The sequence below is a fragment of the Kryptolebias marmoratus genome, linkage group LG24 (assembly GCF_001649575.2).
Source record: "Kryptolebias marmoratus isolate JLee-2015 linkage group LG24, ASM164957v2, whole genome shotgun sequence".
NCBI classification, from domain to species: Eukaryota; Metazoa; Chordata; class Actinopteri; order Cyprinodontiformes; family Rivulidae; genus Kryptolebias; species Kryptolebias marmoratus.
Genome location: NC_051453.1, coordinates 15,961,781 through 15,981,201, shown reverse-complemented (window position 1 = coordinate 15,981,201; position 19,421 = coordinate 15,961,781). Strand labels below are relative to the sequence as shown.

Here is a 19,421-nt window from a genome sequence, read left to right as displayed (position 1 = left end):
CTTAAACAAGGTCAAAGTCTTTATTAAAGTTACACAGGTCATAGATAAATGTAGATACATATTTGAGGCACATTTCAGGCTTCATACTGACAAAAAAAAATCAAACCATTATAGGTTTAAGATATTATACAATATGAATTAAGACTTTAAAAATGAAAAAATTATGTATGTTTTTTCTTACTCATTATGTGAACTGATCAACTTAATCACAGTTACTGCATATATCAATATGAAGTTGCTGAAGGTTTTATACAATGTGGAATTAAAAAGAATACAAAGTAAAATTCACTGATGCTTGTTGTGTGGTTGCAAAAACATCAGCGAGGCACAGCCAGCATCCTGAACTCCTGAGGAGAATAAGTGAAGCCCATCACACCCTCCAAGCTGGGCATTTCTCCTGGGACAGGAACAAAGGTGAAGTGCTGGAGAAGAGTTGTGAAGAAAAGAAACAGCTCCATTTTGGCCAGGTTCTCTCCTATACAAACACGTTTACCTGCGGTGAAATATCAGAAACATTTAGCTTGCTGTCTTCAGTGTTGGTGGCATTTTTAAATACAACAGAATATTGCAAAAGTCCATTCATTTTTGCATATAAAAAAACAGACGAAAACGCTTAAGAACAACCTGCTGAAAATGGCAAGAAGGCTTCCTTTCTGAGGAACTTTCCCTCTGAATCCAAGAAATGCCCAGGATTAAAGACATCTGGAGTCTCCCACTCATTTTTATCAAACAGTACAGATGCCAGATTTGTAGTAATAGCTGTGCCCTGGACAAGAAGAGAGAACATGTTGTCAATCTCAGCTGTGTACAAACTTACTCACTGACAAAACAAGTTATGCACCAAGAAGGAATAATTCTTTTTGGGTGCAATTTGCTTCACAAGTGGACCAACAATGGATATGTTAACGGAAGCTTTGTTTACAAGGTTTACGTGCTGCATCTTTGCCATAGTTTGCAAGAAGCTGGCACTAGAAGGACCAAAGGAGATAGGCGGTGGCATCAAGTGGACAGAGAATGCCTCATAGATGCATTGGACAGCATTATCCACACTTGACAGAGTTTGATAGGGGTCACATTGTGGGTTTGCACACAGCCGGGTGGTTGTGTTGCACAACTGCCCAGTTGTAGGGTGTATACATGTCACATGAGCCAGACTGCAAGTTCACCGTTCCATGTTTAGGCTGCCATTAACCGAGCAGCGATTGCTGTGTTTGAAGTGTGCCGTAATCAGAAGTCATGGACAGACAACAAGATATGTCGTATCATGTTCAGCTTTGAATCTTGGTTCTGCATTACCACAAATGATCATTGTGTGTGCAAATGACAGCACTAATGGGAGATAATCAATCTTGTGAAGAGACAAAACAGATTTACTGTTTTGGTGTTGGTGACTATAGGATATGACTTCAGTTCAATGCTCTTAGTGATTTTAGACACCTTTATGGCACAGCACTACATCAGGATAATCTGCAACCGCATGTCTTACCCCTCCGGAGACAACACACCAGTTGACATACGACACGTGTTTCTATGGACTGCCGAGGCCATTTTGAGGTCCTGCTTTGGCCAGCCAGGTCCCCTGATCTTTTCCCAATCGAACAGGTACAACAGCTATGGGACAACTTGGCTCAGGGGAGAAAACAAAGATTGTATGACTCCATTTTACACTGAATTGCTGCTTGTATCCAGTCTTGAAAAGGGAGCTACCGGCAACAGTCATAGAACCAGCACTGTGTCTGTACTGCCTAGTCTGTCTCTCACTTAATCAATTATAATTTTTGCAACAGTCACACGATTTTTCAGCATGCACAGATTCATTTAATTTCCACCACATCGTCCAGGTGCTTAACTTGCTTTATAAGTGAATATATTCATTTACGCATTTTATAACATGACATTTGTCTCCTGGAATGTTTGGTGAATATTCTCCTACCTTGGGGATGAAGTATCCTCCCAGTGTTGTGTCTTTACTCGCCATTTTAGGAAATCCCATGGGAGCAATGTTTCCAATCCGCTGGCTCTCGTGAACGACAGCTTCAGTGTACGGTAGGTTTGGTCTGTCAGCTATGGTGGGCTGACGAGACTGTCCGATTACTCTGTCTATCTCCGCCTGGACCTTCTCTGAGGGACAAAGCAGAGGTCAAACTTGAAGTTCATCGTGGATAAAATTCTTTATCATCATCAGCTACCATTCACTGGAATATTCAATTGCTTTATGTAAGGAATAAAAACTAACCCTGTATCTCTGGGAAGTTCATCATGTATACAAGGGCCCAGCGTAACGTGTTGGCAGCTGATTCTGTTCCAGCCTCAATCAGGTCAAGGGTGCAAAACTGCAGTGTCTCAATGTTGAAGCCAGCCAGAGGATCCTCTTTGTGCTAAAGCGCCATGAAGAATCTTTGTTATTTTATCACATCAAACATCTAGCTTTATACATTATTACACTTTGTACATGTTGGTTCAAGGAAATATAACTTCCAACAATTTTTCTGTGTTTTTATCCTCCATAACCTTTGTTTTGCATAAACTCTTACCTTTTTCATCTCTGCCAGGTACACATCAATATAATCTCGAGGGTCATCTGGGTTCCACTCCTCCTGATGTTTCTCTATTTCCTTCATCAAAAAGGAGAGGATCTCCCTGTAGTTAGCGTGGACCGTCTGGTGGGGTCCTGGCAGGTACTTCATCAAGCCAGGAATGACATCATACAGCTGTTTGAAGGGATAAACTCTCAGATCAGTTAGAGACAAACAAGATGGAGTTTCTATAAAAGCACAACAATTAAAAAAGGAACTACCTGAGTCCGAAGTGAGCCAGAGAGCACAATGGCTTCGTTGTCCAGCTCCAGAACTTTGCGTAAGCTTGGATCCGAGTATTCAAATCGATGTCCAAAGACCACGGAGCATATTATGTTACTCACTGCCATTTTCATCATGTAGTGGGGATTAAATGGTCTTCCTGGAAATATTAGGAATTCAATTTAAGTCAGTGCATCACATGTAGCAAATAAACCACCTTCGTAAGGCCACTTGCCTTGCTCCTCTTTGAAGGCCTCACAAAGAAAGCTGCACTCCACTTCGATATATTTTTCCAGACTCTTATGTCCCTCTCCAAAGTAACGCAGATGACAGTTGGCAAACTTTCTCTGCTTTTTCCATAAGTAACCGTTGCTCATAGTGATACCTGTAAGAATGTGACATCAAATAAATGACAGGTGGTTAAGGTCTATTGTCACTCCCTACTCCCTGCCGTGTTGAGTTTGTTTGAGGATGAAGGATGGCAGAGTGCAGATTTCAAACTCTAAACACATTCTGGGTCAATCCTTCATCACTTAATAAAGACAACTCTTTTTCTTCTGCAGAGAAGAGGCGTAAAGCAGTCAAAGAGTTTGTGCTTGCATGTCCACCCACTCACCAAGGCCCTTGTAGATGACGTCGAAAAGAGGAACAATAGGTCGGTCGATAAAGCTGTCCAGCTGATTAACAAGAGCCTCTTTGACCATCTTGTACCCTGAAATAAACACAAACCTCTCACTGCCTTTCCTTAGGCTCAACACGGGGCCGTACTCCTTTGTAAGCTGCATTTGGAGAGAAAAAAGTTAAATCGTAAGAGAGAAAATACCTGACAATGATTTACAAAAATCTCTTCAAAGAGAACATTAACGTCAATCAAACTAAGTTGTCTTAATAAATCTGTTTTTTGTGACTGTTGAGTCTTTTTAATTATTATAATGATACAGTAGATGTTTAAAATTGATCATAAATCATCTGATTTGCAATATTGTGTGATTTGTTTTCCTTCACGTGAACAATGCTGGTGTCTGTAAGACAAATCTCTGCATAGATAATAGGCAATCTGCTTTACTTTTCTGTTTAGAAATCCTTTTCTACATGCACACACGCAGCAGAGTTTCCTTGGACGCCTCACCTTGTTTATGGATTTGAAATCTACTCCAGTGAAGACGTTGCCTAGAAACGGCACAGCCCAGGGTCCAGGGGGGAAGTTGCGAGGCCTCCAGTTTTTCACCACATCCATTAAAAGCAGCAGCAGAAAAACCAACAACAGCCAACTGGTAAAGTCAATTTGAGCAAAAAGAGCTTGAAAAATCATGATGAAGCTTTTAGAAAGGTCCTTCAAAGAAGCAACCCTTAAGTTGTGTCTTGCAGGCAGGGCTGCAGAATTTGCAACTAGCAGGGTGAAGAGTGCAGATAACTAGAAAAAAAAAACCTGGAATGTTACATAACGCTAATAGTCTCTTAGGACCCTTGACAGGAAAAACAAGGCCGGACTTGGCAGCGTCCCAGCTGCCTGCTGACAGAATACTATATAAAGGACACACGGGTGCGGGTTCAGTTTTAAACAAAACAGACACTATTTAATGCTTGTTTCCAACTTTAAGTAAAATCTGCATCATCGTTTAAATAAACACAAGAAGAACATTCAACCATGGGTTAGAGGAATACGTACTTTTCCACACATGGCTTTAGATGAACACAACACAGAAACATATTAAAATGTTCTCAAAAATACATTTTTCCATAGTAGCAATACATAATACAGCCCGATATGTACCTGATACTTACCCGGTACACCTGGTATGTACCTATAGCTCAGCAGGCATCTAGCTGTAGCACGTCTGGTGCAGATGGGCTTTTTATATGACAGTAGTTTTTCAGCAATAACAATGTATTGTGCAGTGTGGACAGCGGTGTCACATAAACCCATTAATCCTGTCAGAATTAAGCTTGATTTCTCCAATCTGAGATCTGTCAAAGAAGAAATCCTATGTACAACAGGTAAGATAAGACTCGTTCACAACAGTTTCACAAAACTCCACTTAACAACAAGCCATCTGGACTGTTCCTTGTTCTTCTGAGCTCCCAAACCCCCGCCTAATTGGCAAGAGTTTACATATCTGCTGCAACTATGCTTCTTTTGTCAAAGGTGTAAGTGCAATTAATATTACTGCTCAGGTAAAAAAAAAAAAAAAGAAAGACCTTTTTGACCTGTACTAACCTCAGACACACCATGCTTGTGGATTACCTTTGTCACTAGTTTAAATTTTCACTAGTTAAAACAGTTCTTTGAAATTTTTTGAGTTAATTGTTGTTTACACAACTATAACTGCTTTTAATCCATCTTTTTGGCACATTTTTGAATTAAGATAAAAGACAATGGCGCAACTAATAAGTTCAAGGTGCACAGGATTAAAAGAAGAGGACTTTCGGAGGTCCGGATCAGGATTTTGAACTTCTTTATTACAGATTTTGTTATCCGTTTTAGATTTTTAAATGATTACTTCAGTATTTACTAACATGTTTTAAGCAATAACAGTCAGCTTTTATCTGACTTTTCCCCTGCATAAATAACATTGATCTTTGATCACAGAACACAGAGTCAATGCGCACGTGCACAAGTGCCTTTATTTGTAAAGGCAGGCACGCAGCAGCAGCTCATTAAGTGATAACTCACCTGAATGAGCTGATACTGCAACAGATCTGAGAAACCAGGACATGGAGGCATTTTACAGTGTTCTGGGCTTAGAGTGGTTAGATACCAGGAGTATTTTAATATTTATCTTTGTCTTTCTGCTGCTCAGCGACATTCTGAAGAACAGAAAACCAAAAAACTTTCCTCCAGGGCCTCGGTCTCTTCCTTTTATTGGAGATCTTCATCGCATCAATCCTTCCAGACTCCACCTGCAGTTAGTAGAGGTACATGAGTCCTTACACCACAACAAATGTCAAAATTAATATATGTGCCATAACTAATCAACTTATATGTGTTGTTTTGATTTTGTTTTTCTTTCTCTTTGTCATTTTTTTTTAACTTGAAGTTAGTACTCTGTAAATCCCGATGATGAAAGCGACATGTGAGAGCTGGAATAAAGTTCAGGCAAGATGACAGAGATAACAGAGGAAGTCATTACATAAGGGGGCATGGGACTGGACCTTCACCTGTTACTACATTAAACTCTGTGCACAGTTTAACCAGGGTCAAAAATAACTTTTAGTGCTTCCAATAAAAATTACACATTTAACTAAAAAGGAAAATACACACAAATATCCACCTTCTCAAAGGTCAAAACCTATTTATTGATCAGTGGAGATGGGTTTGGGTGTGTTATGAAATGGCTTTTTAATAATTATTTTAATTTTATCTTGATGGCATTTGAGACCAACATTTATTAAAAGTGCATATAATACTCTGAAGCTATACTTACCATGATGTGGGTTGTAATGCAGTCTGGACTCCTATAAAATAATTGAAAAATCTGTCTGAAAGATTCAGACCACGTTTACTTTTCCTGAACAGAAAGTTCTTCCGTAGGTTACACAACATGTAGTGCCAAGGGTGAAAGGGCAGTAATGTTGTTGCCTCTGTCTTCTTACTGTGTGCAAAATATCTCACGAACGTCTGGACAATTTTTAACAAAACTGAGTCAACCCCGTTCAAGATGGCTGCCACAGCTAATTGACAGGAAACACAAAAACGACTCTAACTTAATCAGTTTTACTGTGCAACAATGCATGTTTAGAAAGAAGTTGTGGGTTGCAGCTGTGTTTTAGAACAAGCTTTTTGTCATTTTAATAAGAGCTGTAAGTTTGATTTGACATTTAAGAGTTTTAAGCTCCGTGTTGTGTTTTTGAGCACTGCTTGCAGCGTAGCATCTGGAGTCCCTTTTATCAGCGTGCATTATGAAGAAATAACACATTATTGCCCAGTGTTCATGATATAAAGAAACACACAGTTCTTGCAGAATAAACAAAATTTTTTAGAGTCCTAAAGACTCACAGAAATTAATCATATTCAAAGTTTAAAACATGAAACAGCCACCCAGAGACCAGTCAGTTAATGTTTTTGCTATGTCAAGACTGTTAAACAAAACACTAATCATTACGTAACACATGTATAAACAGCACAGATGTGGTTCCAGCTGGTTGTTATCTGCAGCCGTAAAGATGACTATGAACCCGCCGCACTTTAAGAAATGTTGGACAATGAGTTAAACAGGAGAAAGTCAAAGAAGGTGTGGATGTTTACCTCTGTTTTAGAATATAAACCTTTAACTTAACTTAGTCTCTTTTTGCTGTGGCCGAAAAGAAGCAGATCAGGAACTGGGAACCCCCAAAATCCTGTGATTCCTCAGGAAGTATCAGCTTTTAAAAGTCATCAGCGGCTGATGGACAGATTTTGGTCCATGCTGTCTTTAACCGTGCAGAGAGTTTTAGAGAAATGTTACTTTACAGATACCTTTAGGTTTATCTTTGTATCTGTTTTACACACTACCAAATTATTTGGGAGTCCTCTGTTATAAAAGTAACTTAGTAAGAGGAAACTTTTTTTTTTTATCGTAGGCTATCTGTAAATTCAGTCCTTGTTTAGTTTTCCTGAACAGAAAGTTCTTCTGTATGTTACACAACATGTAGTGCCAAGGGTCAAAGGGCAGTAATGTTGTTGCCTCTGTCTGTGTTTGTTCGTCTGACTATCTGTAAAATATCTCTAATCATAAGCTTACCTTATGTAAAACCAGGACAAAAGACCTTTAAAGGTCATGGACTTTATAATACTGGCAATTATTACTGATATTATTCAATACGTGAATGCTTGGACATAATAACACATTTGTACAAGTTTATTTGCTTTATGGTCACCACCTGTGGAGGAAACTTAATCTCCATTCTCCACTAATCTAGTGTCTGTGTTCAGTTTGCAGAGAAATATGGAGACGTTTTCAGCCTTCATTTCTTTGGCGAAAGAGCTGTGGTCGTAAATGGCTACAAAAATGTGAAAGAGGCCCTGGTCCAACAAGGAGAAGACTTCATAGATCGTCCCGCCATTCCACTGTTTTCAGAGTTTTTCATAAACAAAGGTGTCGCTTTGTTTGCTGCCTTTTGTTTCAAAAGTTACTTTTGGTTGTTGCAAGGTCATCAGTATCTAGCCTAAGTTTTCTTTCCCCACAAGGTCTTGTGATGTCAAACGGTTATCCGTGGAAGGTTCAGAGGAGATTTGCTCTTCACACGCTGAGAAACTTTGGCCTGGGCAAGAAAAACCTGGCACTTTACATCCAGCAGGAGTGCCAGTATCTCACCGAGGCTTTTGCTGAACAACAAGGTACAAAAAAAATATATAAACTGATTTTAGATTTGCTTGAAATTACTAAAATCAATGAGCTCTTTTTTTCTGTGGGTCATCATAGATTTGATATATTTTAACCCAGAATCTTCAATTTTATTGAATCTGTGTTTTTGTTTTTCTTTGACAGGCAAACCTTTTAATGCACAATTACTGATACACAACGCTGTGTCCAACATCATCTGCTGCTTGGTGTTTGGGAGTCGATTTGAGTACTCAGACAAGCAGTACCAGACAATTCTTCATTACTTCAATCAAATCATCCAGTTACAGGGAGCTTTCTCAGTACAGGTGAGCCTCTGGAATCAGATTATCGTACCTAATCATCTTATCTTCATAAGTCAGAACTTGTCCTTTTATAGATTCTGTGTATTGCATATATTTATACAAATAACTTAAAACTGTGGTTGCTTGCAATTAACTTGAAGAACCTAATATACAGTTTGTGTTGCTCCAACAACAACGTCAGACTTCTACAAGTACATCAATGGACTGATTAAAAAAATCACAGATCATGAACCTTAGAAATGGAAAACAAAGACAAAGAGATGACAGAGTGTTCTTGTGTATGCCATCATGATATAATGTTTTTCAGCTACTTAGATTATCTGAATAATGTCTCCCTTTTCTACAGATTTATAATGCAATGCCCTCGTTAATGACATGGATTCCTGGACCACATAAGAAAATATTCAGACTGATTCAGAAGTTAATGGACTTTGTCGAAATTAGAATCAAAGAGCACAGAGAGAACCTCGACCCGTCATCACCAAGAGATTACATCGACGCCTTCCTCATAGAAATGGGAGAGGTGAGTGTTGTGCTCATTCTTTACATGTAGAATATAAGTGTTAGCAGGATGTCACATCTGTGTCTTGTGTCTTTCATAGAAAGAGGACAAAGATTCTGGGTTTGATCTCAATAATTTGTGTGCCTGCACTCTGGACTTGTTTGGAGCTGGAACTGAAACCACCACAACTACTTTACACTGGGGGCTGCTTTACATGATTTACTACCCACATATACAAGGTCTGTATGAGCACGGCCATGCCTTTATCTCTGATATCAGTTTAATGATAAATCCAGCGTGTTAGTGTTTTCTGTGGAGTGCACAAAGTTTTGTTGGCTTTTAGCTATGCTCAGTGTATTTCAGTCAAATGTAGTTGAAAGTTGCAAGTTTGGAAGCTCCTGGTCTACACAGCGAACAAAGTGACATGTTGTCTCGTCTTCCCTGTGTGCAGAGCGGGTCCAGGCTGAGATCGACGCTGTGATTGGTCCATCCAGACAGCCCTCTATAAGTGACAGAGAAGACATGCCGTACACCGATGCTGTCATCCATGAGATACAGAGAATGGGAAACATTATCCCACTCAATCTGCCTCGCATAGCAAATAAGGACACTAACCTGGATAAATACTCAATCCCAAAGGTACATTATCCCAGGGCTTGAAATGGGGGCACATTTGTGACATTTGTAATACCAGCAGTGCTGCTATATCTGAATACTGTGAACAACAATACTTTGGCCTACTTCTGTAAACACTTAACTTTCATTTAAAGAAGGATGTATGCAGCGACGTGGGGTATGCTTATATGTGTTGCACACACACACAACAGGATGTGCTCACAACATAACAATGTGATGCTATAAATACTGCAGTTCAAACAGCTTACTGTAACTGTCCAAAAAACAATGAGCTGCATAATGTTTCGAGTACAATGCTAAGCAAACCCGTCCTGTATGACCAGAACCTACATTTCATACTAACATATTTATTTACTTACAGTAATGATCCCGCTCTCATTTCAATTTACGACCATGGATCAGGTCAATAATAGTTTATTACTTTTTTAAAGCTGATCACACTCAACACCATCCATCCATCCATCCATCCATCCATCCATCCATCCATCCATCCATCCATCCATCCATCCATCCATCCATCCATTCATCCATCCATCCATCCATCCATCCATCCATCCATCCATCCATCCATCCATCCATCCATCCATCCATCCATCCACCACATTAGGGTACTGATTCGATGAAGGGAAACACAAGCACATTGTTAAATCAGAAGCTTTTTTAGGTTATTGCTGCACATTTTTACATTTATTTTTTTCATTACAGCAAAATAGTGCCCATGCAAACATTTTTATATGGTTTTCAGGTCATGATTGATAAATAATTATTTTAAAAAAGACAGCTAGCATAAAAAAAAACATTTTAAATTTTTACATGGATCAGAAGGCTTTTTTTGTTTATTCTTTAAAAAGATCAACTCACCAGTTTTATTCATTTTCCCCCCTCAGGGCACCATAATAATACCTTTACTTCACTCTGTCCTCCACGATGAGACAATGTGGGAGACTCCTCACACCTTCAACCCTCAACACTTCCTGGACAAGGATGGCAAATTTAGGAAGAGAGAGGCCTTCATGCCTTTCTCTGCAGGTGAGTCTGTCATTTCGATATGTTGTTTCAGTCTGCTGGAGACGCATTTTTAGGGAAAGAAAACCATTTCCTCGTGCTCGCACTTAGTTTATTTGTCATATAATCATACTTATCAGTCAGTTAAATAATATATATATACATATATATATATATATATATATATATATACAGTATATAGGCTGTGCCTTGGTGCCTAAACACAACAACATGACTGCTGGTTGGGAAAAAAAAAGAAAAAAGAAAACTTTGATTCTGCTAAAACAGACCTAATGATGTCCAGATTATTTACTATCTTCATGTCCTTACCTTAATTATGCCTGTTACTGCAGCCTCAGAAGAAAGTTTATTATAAATTCACAGAGTAAAAGTCTTGTGTTTATGTTCTCAGGTAAGCGTGTGTGTCTCGGAGAACAGCTGGCCAGGATGGAGCTGTTCCTGTTCTTCACTTCCTTCCTTCAGAGGTTCAAGTTCTCCTCTCCTGCAGGCGAGCAGCCCAGCCTGGACTTCAAAATGGGAGGCACCCGCCTTCCCAAACCCTACCACCTCTGTGCCGTTCCGCGTTAAACCATTTACTGGTCTAAACTGAGCCCAAATTAAATGTGTATCAAAAGTGTTTCAGCATATTTGTATTGCATCAAATCATAAATATGGATAAAAGAATAAGTGTTTAATGTTTCTGCTTCCATTTCTCTGAAAGCTGAGATGAAGGAGTCTCAGTTGTACCTAAGTGTTTTAATCAGTAAGAATGTGAGATTTTTTGGTTATTATAAGGGTTGTAAGACTTCATCCAGATACTATGAAGTTACTCAAGTTTGTGCTGGGAAATCTGTGTGACCTAAAATCTGCAAATTCATCTCATCTTTAAGACTTTAAGTATAAATTGTAGGTGATCATATTTGTCTCAGTGCTTTCGAATTAAACAAATCTGCAAACTTTCTCTTCACCTCCCTTTCTGACATCTTAAATTTCTGCTAAACTGTATAAATGACTAATTTACATATCTCCTGAAGCTACCACTGTTTAAAATAAATAAACTAGAAGAGTAATAAATAGTATTTTTCCATTTAAATAAAAGATGTACTTCTCACAAGTGCAGAAAACAACTTGTTCTGTCAACATTAATAACTAATTTAGATCAGAGTTGCAACATTTAAAGGCATTCCTCTAACACTAATTATAAGTATTCTGATTTTTTGGTTCCTCCCGACATTATCTCGTTAAGAAATCACTGTAAACATGATGTTTGGGATGTCTGGTCTTTTTGCCTGTTTAAACGAGTGTTTCTAAATTTTTAATGCACAGCCTTTATATTTTAATGTATTAGTTTCTGTTTAATTGTGATTTGTGTGCACTTTGTTTTGTTACTGGTAAAGTGAGTTTACTGTAACTTCATTAAAATCAGTGCTTGTTTTTAATGGCTTCCTTGCATTAATAAAGAATATAAATGTAATAAATGTCAGCTGAAGGTCAATTACTGTCAGTCACATTGCATAATATTGTTTACTGTGCGTTAATGTAGTGAGAGAATAAATAGACCACACAATGACTAAAGACTGATCTTTAAACGATTAAAGACCATAAATCTGAGTATTGTGTGTCACATTTTACTGCATCTCACTCCAAGTTATTTAGCCTTTTTGACTTCAGTAGAAAATGAAAGAGGATTTCAGTGAGATGTAAGATAAACCTAATTAAACATGGTGAGAAACACAGGTAGGAAAAAGTGATTTAAGTGTAAATAAAATTACGTAAAGCAAAATACTGACAAGATAACAAATTATGAATGACATATTTTACTTTTACCGTAATAACAGTTCTTTATATTCCTAAATAATTGCACGTTATAAGACATATAGGACTATTCTGCCACAGAAAAACATGAAAAGGGTTGTTAAAAGAGTAACTTGATAAAACAAATTAGTTGCACAAAACACAAGCAGTACATGCACAGTACAGCTACTTAGGAAAAAAAACAAGGTTATTGCACAAATTAATACTTGAAACTATCTCAATTTATTTGTAGTGTGACACTAAAGGAAAGGCGGCTTCTGGGACGACAGCATAAAACCTTTAATCATTTTCTATGCTAGTTTTGGTTTGACTTTAGTAAATAAACTGAGATGCACACTTTTATTTTGAAATCCAGCTGTGTGTACAGGTTATCATTTCCTGCTCGCTCAGTTATAAAACAAGCAGCTCATTCACTCAACCCCTGTTTTCTTTGTGTGGTTAAAATTAGTTTATAAAAAAGAAAATTTAGTTAAAGACATGGAGGCGATCTCTGCTGTTCTCGGCTTGGAGTGGTTGGACAGCAGGAGTGTTTTGATATTTTTGTGTGTTTTCCTGCTGTTGACTGATGTTTTGAAGAACAGAGTGCCCAGAAACTTCCCACCAGGACCGAGGTCTCTACCATTTATTGGACACCTTCATCGGATCAGTGCCTCCAAGATCCACCTGCAGTTCAAAGAGGTACGAGTCCTGAGATAATGAACAAACTACACAGTTATATTTGTCGCATATTGCTTGGGGCTCATAAAATATATTTTTTAACTTTTCATTTAATAGTTGCCAACAAAGACAAACTCATAAACCACCTTTAACACCTTTAACAGATTTCTGCCCTGGTCCCCCTTGAAAATGAGATCTGGATCTCAATAGGGTTTACCTGGTTAAATAAATAATAATAATAATAATAATAATAAAAACATTGTCAAATAAATAATAAAGGTTGAAGCAGTTCTTGAAAAGTAAAAACAATATTTGAGAGACGTTATACATCTCTGCTAAATAAATGTTATATAAATAAAACTGTGAGTAACTTCAGGTTTAAACTTTGTGTTGTTCTAAGAAACAGGAAATTATTAACTCTGGCGAGTAAGAGTGGCTGAAATGAACTTCAGTCTGTTTCAACAACTAAAGCAAAGTGTGTTTTAAAGTAAACAGCCATGAATAATATTTCCTCTTTAATATATATAGGATGATATCTCTTGTGTATAAACATACTTAGCAATGGGAAGTCTGAAATTGTAAATGAAATATGAACAAAAAGATGTTGCCAGGTATTCATTTCTTGGAGGGAATAAAATATTTCACACTTTCACTGTTCTTCCTGTTTTGCTGTATAGAGACCTGTAATTTAATTAGACATATTCTGGGTTTATGACTTGAAGCTAAACAGAAAAACTCCAAATTGATGGCAATAAACAAAGTATAAATTAAAACCACAAAAAAACTGAAACAGTGCATAAATTTGTATTTACCTCCACGCTTTCTGAAGCCTTTAATGATCTCCTGCAAAAATATATGAAAACAAATATTTTTTTATTTTGATAATCATGAATACCACCTATTTATATCACATATATTAGTGTCTAATAGTCTTTTTTTTGTTTATCAGAATGACAGAGCAAAAAAATATTATTCTTCAAAAGGTTTAACTCTTTTCTTTTTTTTCTATCAGTAAAAACTGTTCCCAATAAATTGAAGGATAAAAAGCTCTTTTAATGAATGTTAAGTTTAAATGTTACAATAAAATGTGTCTGAGTTTGTCTCTTCGGTGTCTCCTTGGTGTTGAGCTAAAGCTCCAGCCTGTTGTCTGTGTTCAGTTTGCAGAGGAATATGGGAACATTTTCAGCCTCCGCCTGTTTGGAGGAAGAGTTGTGGTCGTTAACGGCTACAAGCTGGTGAAGAAGGCTCTGGTCCAACAAGGAGAAGACTTCGTGGATCGTCCCAACGTCCCTGTGTTTAATGAACTGATAAAAAATCAAGGTGGCGTTATTGTATTTGTGAGCAGAAACTGCAATCTGGTGTTTTAATTGAACCAGAATAGAATATTAGGAGGAATATTAGCATGTAGCTGTTGGTTAATACATTATTTTATTTTCTGATTGTTGCCAGCATAAAATTGTTTCAAAACAGGTCTTGTAGGAAGCAATGGATATCCATGGAAGCAGCAAAGGAGATTCGCTCTTCACACGCTCAGAAACTTTGGTCTGGGCAGGAAGAGCTTGGAGAGATACATCCAGCAGGAGTGCCAGTATCTCACAGAGGCTTTTGCTGATCACAAAGGTCAGATTCACATCATTAACACCAACAGTTTCTGTATCAGAGCTGAAATAATAATAATAAAAAAGCCAGTTAAACAAGCAGTGTTTTGACATGGGGTGTTTGTAAAATCCTTTCTAACTTATCTGTAATTTATATTTTCCTTACAGGTCAGCCTTTTAATGCCCAAAAACTAATCAACAACGCGGTGTCCAACATCATCTGCTGTTTGGTGTTTGGCAGTCGGTTCGAGTACACCGACAAGCAGTACCACAAAATACTTAAGGACTTCAATGAGATAATGTACTTAGAAGGAAGTGTGTGGGCACAGGTGAGGACTCCACACTCCTGGATGTGTGTGATAAGAAAAACACCAAGCAGAGCCTAAACCTGAGCTGTGCTCGTTTACTGGTGATTTAATGATCATTATGTCTGTACAGAAGTCTGTCCCTGAGTGTACCTAGTACAAAAGTATCACAGGTAACAACCCATGATTGGGTTTAGAGTTGTATAATGATACAATGAACATATGGTTGAAAGATAAGATGATCATTTATGAACAACCTGGTAAATCATAATCTCTGCAAAGAGATATGACATGTTTGTGCAATATACTTAATCTTTTATTCAGAGTAGTGTCAACCAATAAAATTCAAACAGCTTTTTTAGTATACACTTAATCATGTTGCAGAGACCAAAAGATGTGGAACAAATCTGCTGAAACAGAGTTTGTTATTGTCCAATGAAGGCTTTACGTCAGGGGTCTCCAATCCTGGTCCTCGAGGGCCACTATTCTGCATGTGTTACTTGTTTCCCTGCTCCAACACACCTGATTCAGTTATTAAATTACCTCCTCATGTTCTGCAGAAGCCTGTTAATCACCCATTGATTCAAATCAGGTGTGTTGGAGCAGAGAAACAAGTAAAACATGCAGAATGGTGGCCCTCGAGGACCAGGGTTGGAGACCACTGCTTTACATAATATAAAAAAATCTACTTTGATTAACCTACATGTAAACAACAACCATTAGTTTAGAGTTTCTTATAAAACATTTGAGCATTAGCTGAATAAAAGGGTAGTCCGGTTCTGTTGAAGTGGGGTTCTGTGAAACGCCTATGAACAATTAAGATCTTACCTGTTGTAGGTAGCTCTTCAAACAGCTCCAGTTTGGACAAAGACATGCTAACTCTGACAGGACTGACAAGCTAACGGCTAGTCCAAACACAGCTCCAATCTAAGTTTCTAGCAGTTCATACAACTGGTGTTTTATAATCCTTTACGCTGCTGTTTTCCGGTACTCTGTTATTCACATGAAATTTTATCATTAACTAAAAGCGCAGCATCAGCAGTCAGCTGTAGCACTTCTGGTTCAGACCGGGGCACTGAAATGACATGAATTTTATCAAATATGTGCCAGAATAACTGTAATATAAAACTGGCCGAGGCTAAATAACATTCTCATGAACTATAACAACATTTTGAAGATTACATTTATTATTAATAATAATATTGCAAAATTTTAAAGGTTGGAGCTGGTGTTTTCGGCCATGCTGTGATCAGATTAGCTGTTAGCTTGTCCGTCCTGTTGGATGTAAGTTTTATTTGCCAAAACTGAGGTTGTTCAAGGAGCTACAGCAGGTAAGATATTATCTGTTCATAGCTTTTTGACAGAACCCCTTTTCAAAGGATCGGAACTGTCTCATGAAATGTTAAGGAAATTTTATGGCTGTTAAACGTAATGAATACATTACCTGAAGTAGACGATGTTTAGAGCATTTCCAGTTTGAAATACCAGGAGGAGGGTCTCTCTTAGTTGATACTGTAACTGTCTCCCTGCTCTGTAGTTTTACAACACAGCTCCTTGGCTGATGAGGTGGCTGCCTGGACCTCATCAGAAGATATTCACTTTAACACAGTCAATAATTGACTTCATAGAAATTAGGATCAAAGAACACAGAGAAAATCTCAACCCTTCATCACCGAGAGACTACATCGACTCCTTCCTCATAGAAATGCAAAAGGTAAGAGCTTGGTGTGTTGGTTTTTTTTTTTTGCATCTAATGAAGTTTGTAAATAAAAACATTCATCTGTCTGTTGTGTTTCCCACAGCATGAGGACAAAGAGTCTAGTTTTGATCTCAGAAATTTGTGTTTTTGTACTTTGGACCTGTTCGGCGCTGGAACTGAAACCACCACCACTACTTTGAACTGGGGGCTATTATACATGATCTACTACCCTCACATACAAGGTGTGTGTGTAACATTCATGCATCTCCCTAAGAGTTTATAGAGTCCTTTGTATTTAACAGATCAGGCATTTGCTGGGATGAAGGAGTTCACAATGTGAAGTTTCTTCCATGTTTATCCAAACGCATAAAATATTCAAATCTTGTTTTATTTCCCTGTGTGCAGAGCGGGTCCAGGCTGAGATCGACGCTGTGATTGGTCCATCCAGACAGCCTTCTGTGGCTGACAGAGAAAACATGCCATACACCGATGCTGTCATCCATGAGATACAGAGAATGGGAAACATCCTCCCTCTTAATGTGGTCCACATGGCAAACAAGAACACAACCCTGGATAAATACTCAATTCCAAAGGTTTATGATTGACCCATTAATAAAAGCATTTTAATTTAGATGTCTTAATGTAAATTTTTCTAATTTTAAAGATGTACTCTGTGTAGCAGGGGTGGCCAACTCTGGTCCTCGAGGGCCACTATCCTGCATGTTTTACTTGTTTCTCTGCTCCAACACACCTGATTCAGTGGTTAAATTACCTCTCCATGTTCTGCAGAAGCGTTTTAATCACCCATTGTTTCAAATCAGGTGTGTTGGAGCAGAGAAACAAGGAAAACATGCAGGATAGTGGCCTTAGAGGACCAGGGATGGCCACCCAAGCTTGTATAGCTTAAAACAAAAGACTTTAGAATGACTGACTCAGAAAATAACTTTTGATTTCATAACTGTTTTAAATCTGGCCATTTTAGCAAAGCATAAATTACATAATAGAGAATGCAATGTTATTGTGATTTTTGACTGAAGGATAGTTGCAAAACTGACAGGGAAGGTTTACAGAATGGCAGTGAGACCTGAATGGTTTACAGTGTTTAGGTCATGTGGGTTTATAGCTTTGGGTTTGCTGTCATGCAGCTCAATGTCAGTGGGTAATAATATTATGAAACATTTATTATTTATTTCTTCTGTTTATTATCTAGCTGACTTTTAAAGAACTTTTTTTTTTTTTTTAGGGCACTATGATCCTGGCAACTCTGGACTCAGTCCTACGTGACGAGACAATGTGGGAGACTCCTCACACCTTCAACCCACAACACTTTCTGGACAAGGATGGAAAATTTAGGAAGAGAGAGGCCTTCATGCCTTTCTCTGCAGGTGAGTTATTCGTTGAAATCCGAAGAAAAAACATGCAGTTTTGTCAAGTCTGAATGAAACAAAATGGCACAAAGAAATTTCTTTATCTTTTTGTTTTAATCCTGTTGAACTACTTTTGAAGTTAGCCATTTTGCAACAAATTAGGTTAATTGGCAACATGTCAGTAAGAAGACTGGGTAATAAAAGAGCATTTTAGAAAGGCTGAATCTCAAAGAAGAAAAGATGGGTAGAGGTTCACCGATTAGCAAAAAAGTGCATCTAAAAATGGACTGATTAAGAAATTGGGGAAACTTTGAATATCCCATCATCTACAGCTCATGATATCATTAAAAGATTTTAAGAATCTGGACAAATCTCTGAGCACAAAGGACAAGACTGAAAGCCTGTGTGAGTACAACTGTTGTATTGTGTGTCTTCAGGTAAGCGTGTGTGTCTCGGAGAACAGCTGGCCAGGATGGAGCTGTTCCTGTTCTTCACCTCCTTCCTTCAGAGGTTCAAGTTCTCGGCTCCTGCAGGAGAGCAGCCCAGCCTGGACTTCAAACTGGGAGTCACTCGTTGTCCCAAACCTTACTGCCTCTGTGCCGTACCGCGTTAAACCTCTGTTTGAACACAAATCTCCTGGTCCTCATATGTATTGTTCTTAAGTCTATGCAAACCATAAATTCATTTTATAGATTTTCAAACACTGACGTTCGGTGAATGCTTGTTCTTAAGAAACAACAACAACAAAAAAAAGGATTATAGAGCCAAGTCTAATTTTTAAAAAACATTAAAATTTCACAAGTTCAATAAAATGAATATCAGAGAAATATACCTAAGCTTCTCGGTTTAAAACTTTACAGGTTTCAGTGTGCAACGCTAAACACAATAATTTTTATGTGCTCCATCTTTGGCTCTTTTATGCTGTTTTTGATTTGCTGGACTATTTGAATTTATGGCTGTTTTGCATCCTTCAACATGCTGCCTGTTTTGTTTGCTTTGCTGCAACAACATTAAACAAAACAATTAAAGAGTATGAATTAAAAGCACCTGTGCTGTGTATTGTTTGTCACATTGTGCTGCATGTCACTGCAAATATATATATATTAAAACTTAAAAACATATTTTGGGAATTAGACAGCTGGTTGGTGGTGAGTCTGTTATAATCACTGGCAAATAAAAAGAATTAAATGAGAAATAAAAGAAAATTAAATCTGTGAGAAATGTCACTGATTTTTGCAGCTCAAAGAACAGAAACACAGAAAGTAAGAAGTGATGTCGGTATAACTAAAATGATGTGAATATTGTATCCTAAATTCTATCTATCTATCTATCTATCTATCTATCTATCTATCTATCTATCTATCTATCTATCTATCTATCTATCTATCTATCTATCTATCTATCTATCTATCT

General features: G+C 37.8%; 4 protein-coding genes across 4 annotated transcripts in view; 3 read left to right on the top strand and 1 right to left on the bottom strand.

Annotated features, from left to right (window-relative positions):
• Nucleotides 1-6: 6 nt before the first annotated feature.
• Nucleotides 7-4,211, bottom strand: LOC108230687 (cytochrome P450 2J2). Its single transcript, XM_017407110.2, has 9 exons — nucleotides 3,928-4,211; nucleotides 3,415-3,577; nucleotides 3,034-3,183; nucleotides 2,798-2,958; nucleotides 2,535-2,711; nucleotides 2,237-2,378; nucleotides 1,934-2,121; nucleotides 625-766; nucleotides 7-493 (listed from the first exon to the last, which is right to left on the bottom strand). Exons 1-9 carry the CDS (start codon nucleotides 4,108-4,110, stop codon nucleotides 318-320), a joined length of 1,482 nt encoding a protein of 493 aa, XP_017262599.1. The 5' UTR covers nucleotides 4,111-4,211; the 3' UTR covers nucleotides 7-317.
• A 1,272-nt stretch (nucleotides 4,212-5,483) lies between these two features.
• On the top strand, nucleotides 5,484-12,062 carry LOC108230681 (cytochrome P450 2J6). Its single transcript, XM_017407098.3, has 9 exons — nucleotides 5,484-5,714; nucleotides 7,711-7,873; nucleotides 7,966-8,115; nucleotides 8,267-8,427; nucleotides 8,771-8,947; nucleotides 9,027-9,165; nucleotides 9,378-9,565; nucleotides 10,450-10,591; nucleotides 10,980-12,062. Exons 1-9 carry the CDS (start codon nucleotides 5,514-5,516, stop codon nucleotides 11,153-11,155), a joined length of 1,497 nt encoding a protein of 498 aa, XP_017262587.1. The 5' UTR covers nucleotides 5,484-5,513; the 3' UTR covers nucleotides 11,156-12,062.
• Nucleotides 12,063-12,805: 743 nt separating this feature from the next.
• LOC108230683 (cytochrome P450 2J6) overlaps nucleotides 12,806-19,421 on the top strand; it is a 14,654-nt gene continuing 8,038 nt past the window's right edge. Inside the window, exon 1 of the mRNA XM_017407101.3 lies at nucleotides 12,806-12,865. Within this exon, the coding sequence (XP_017262590.1) occupies nucleotides 12,860-12,865 (6 nt within the window). The 5' untranslated portion in view covers nucleotides 12,806-12,859. The remainder of the gene's footprint in view (nucleotides 12,866-19,421) is intronic.
• LOC108230682 (cytochrome P450 2J2) lies at nucleotides 12,827-19,054 on the top strand. Its single transcript, XM_017407099.3, has 9 exons — nucleotides 12,827-13,060; nucleotides 14,197-14,359; nucleotides 14,510-14,659; nucleotides 14,806-14,966; nucleotides 16,480-16,656; nucleotides 16,745-16,883; nucleotides 17,047-17,234; nucleotides 17,885-18,026; nucleotides 18,446-19,054. Exons 1-9 carry the CDS (start codon nucleotides 12,860-12,862, stop codon nucleotides 18,619-18,621), a joined length of 1,497 nt encoding a protein of 498 aa, XP_017262588.1. The 5' UTR covers nucleotides 12,827-12,859; the 3' UTR covers nucleotides 18,622-19,054.

Coding starts and splice junctions, on each gene's coding strand:
- LOC108230687 (XM_017407110.2), bottom strand. CDS start 4,110: ATGATTTTTCAAGCTCTTTTTGCTCAAATTGACTTTACCAGTTGGCTG. Junction 2,379..2,534: donor ACCTGGCAGAGATGAAAAAG/GTAAGAGTTTAT, acceptor ATGGCGCTTTAG/CACAAAGAGGATCCTCTGGC. Junction 2,122..2,236: donor GAACTTCCCAGAGATACAGG/GTTAGTTTTTAT, acceptor TTTGTCCCTCAG/AGAAGGTCCAGGCGGAGATA.
- LOC108230681 (XM_017407098.3), top strand. CDS start 5,514: ATGGAGGCATTTTACAGTGTTCTGGGCTTAGAGTGGTTAGATACCAGG. Junction 8,428..8,770: donor AGGGAGCTTTCTCAGTACAG/GTGAGCCTCTGG, acceptor CCTTTTCTACAG/ATTTATAATGCAATGCCCTC. Junction 9,166..9,377: donor TTACTACCCACATATACAAG/GTCTGTATGAGC, acceptor CCCTGTGTGCAG/AGCGGGTCCAGGCTGAGATC.
- LOC108230682 (XM_017407099.3), top strand. CDS start 12,860: ATGGAGGCGATCTCTGCTGTTCTCGGCTTGGAGTGGTTGGACAGCAGG. Junction 14,660..14,805: donor GGCTTTTGCTGATCACAAAG/GTCAGATTCACA, acceptor TTTTCCTTACAG/GTCAGCCTTTTAATGCCCAA. Junction 14,967..16,479: donor AAGGAAGTGTGTGGGCACAG/GTGAGGACTCCA, acceptor CCTGCTCTGTAG/TTTTACAACACAGCTCCTTG.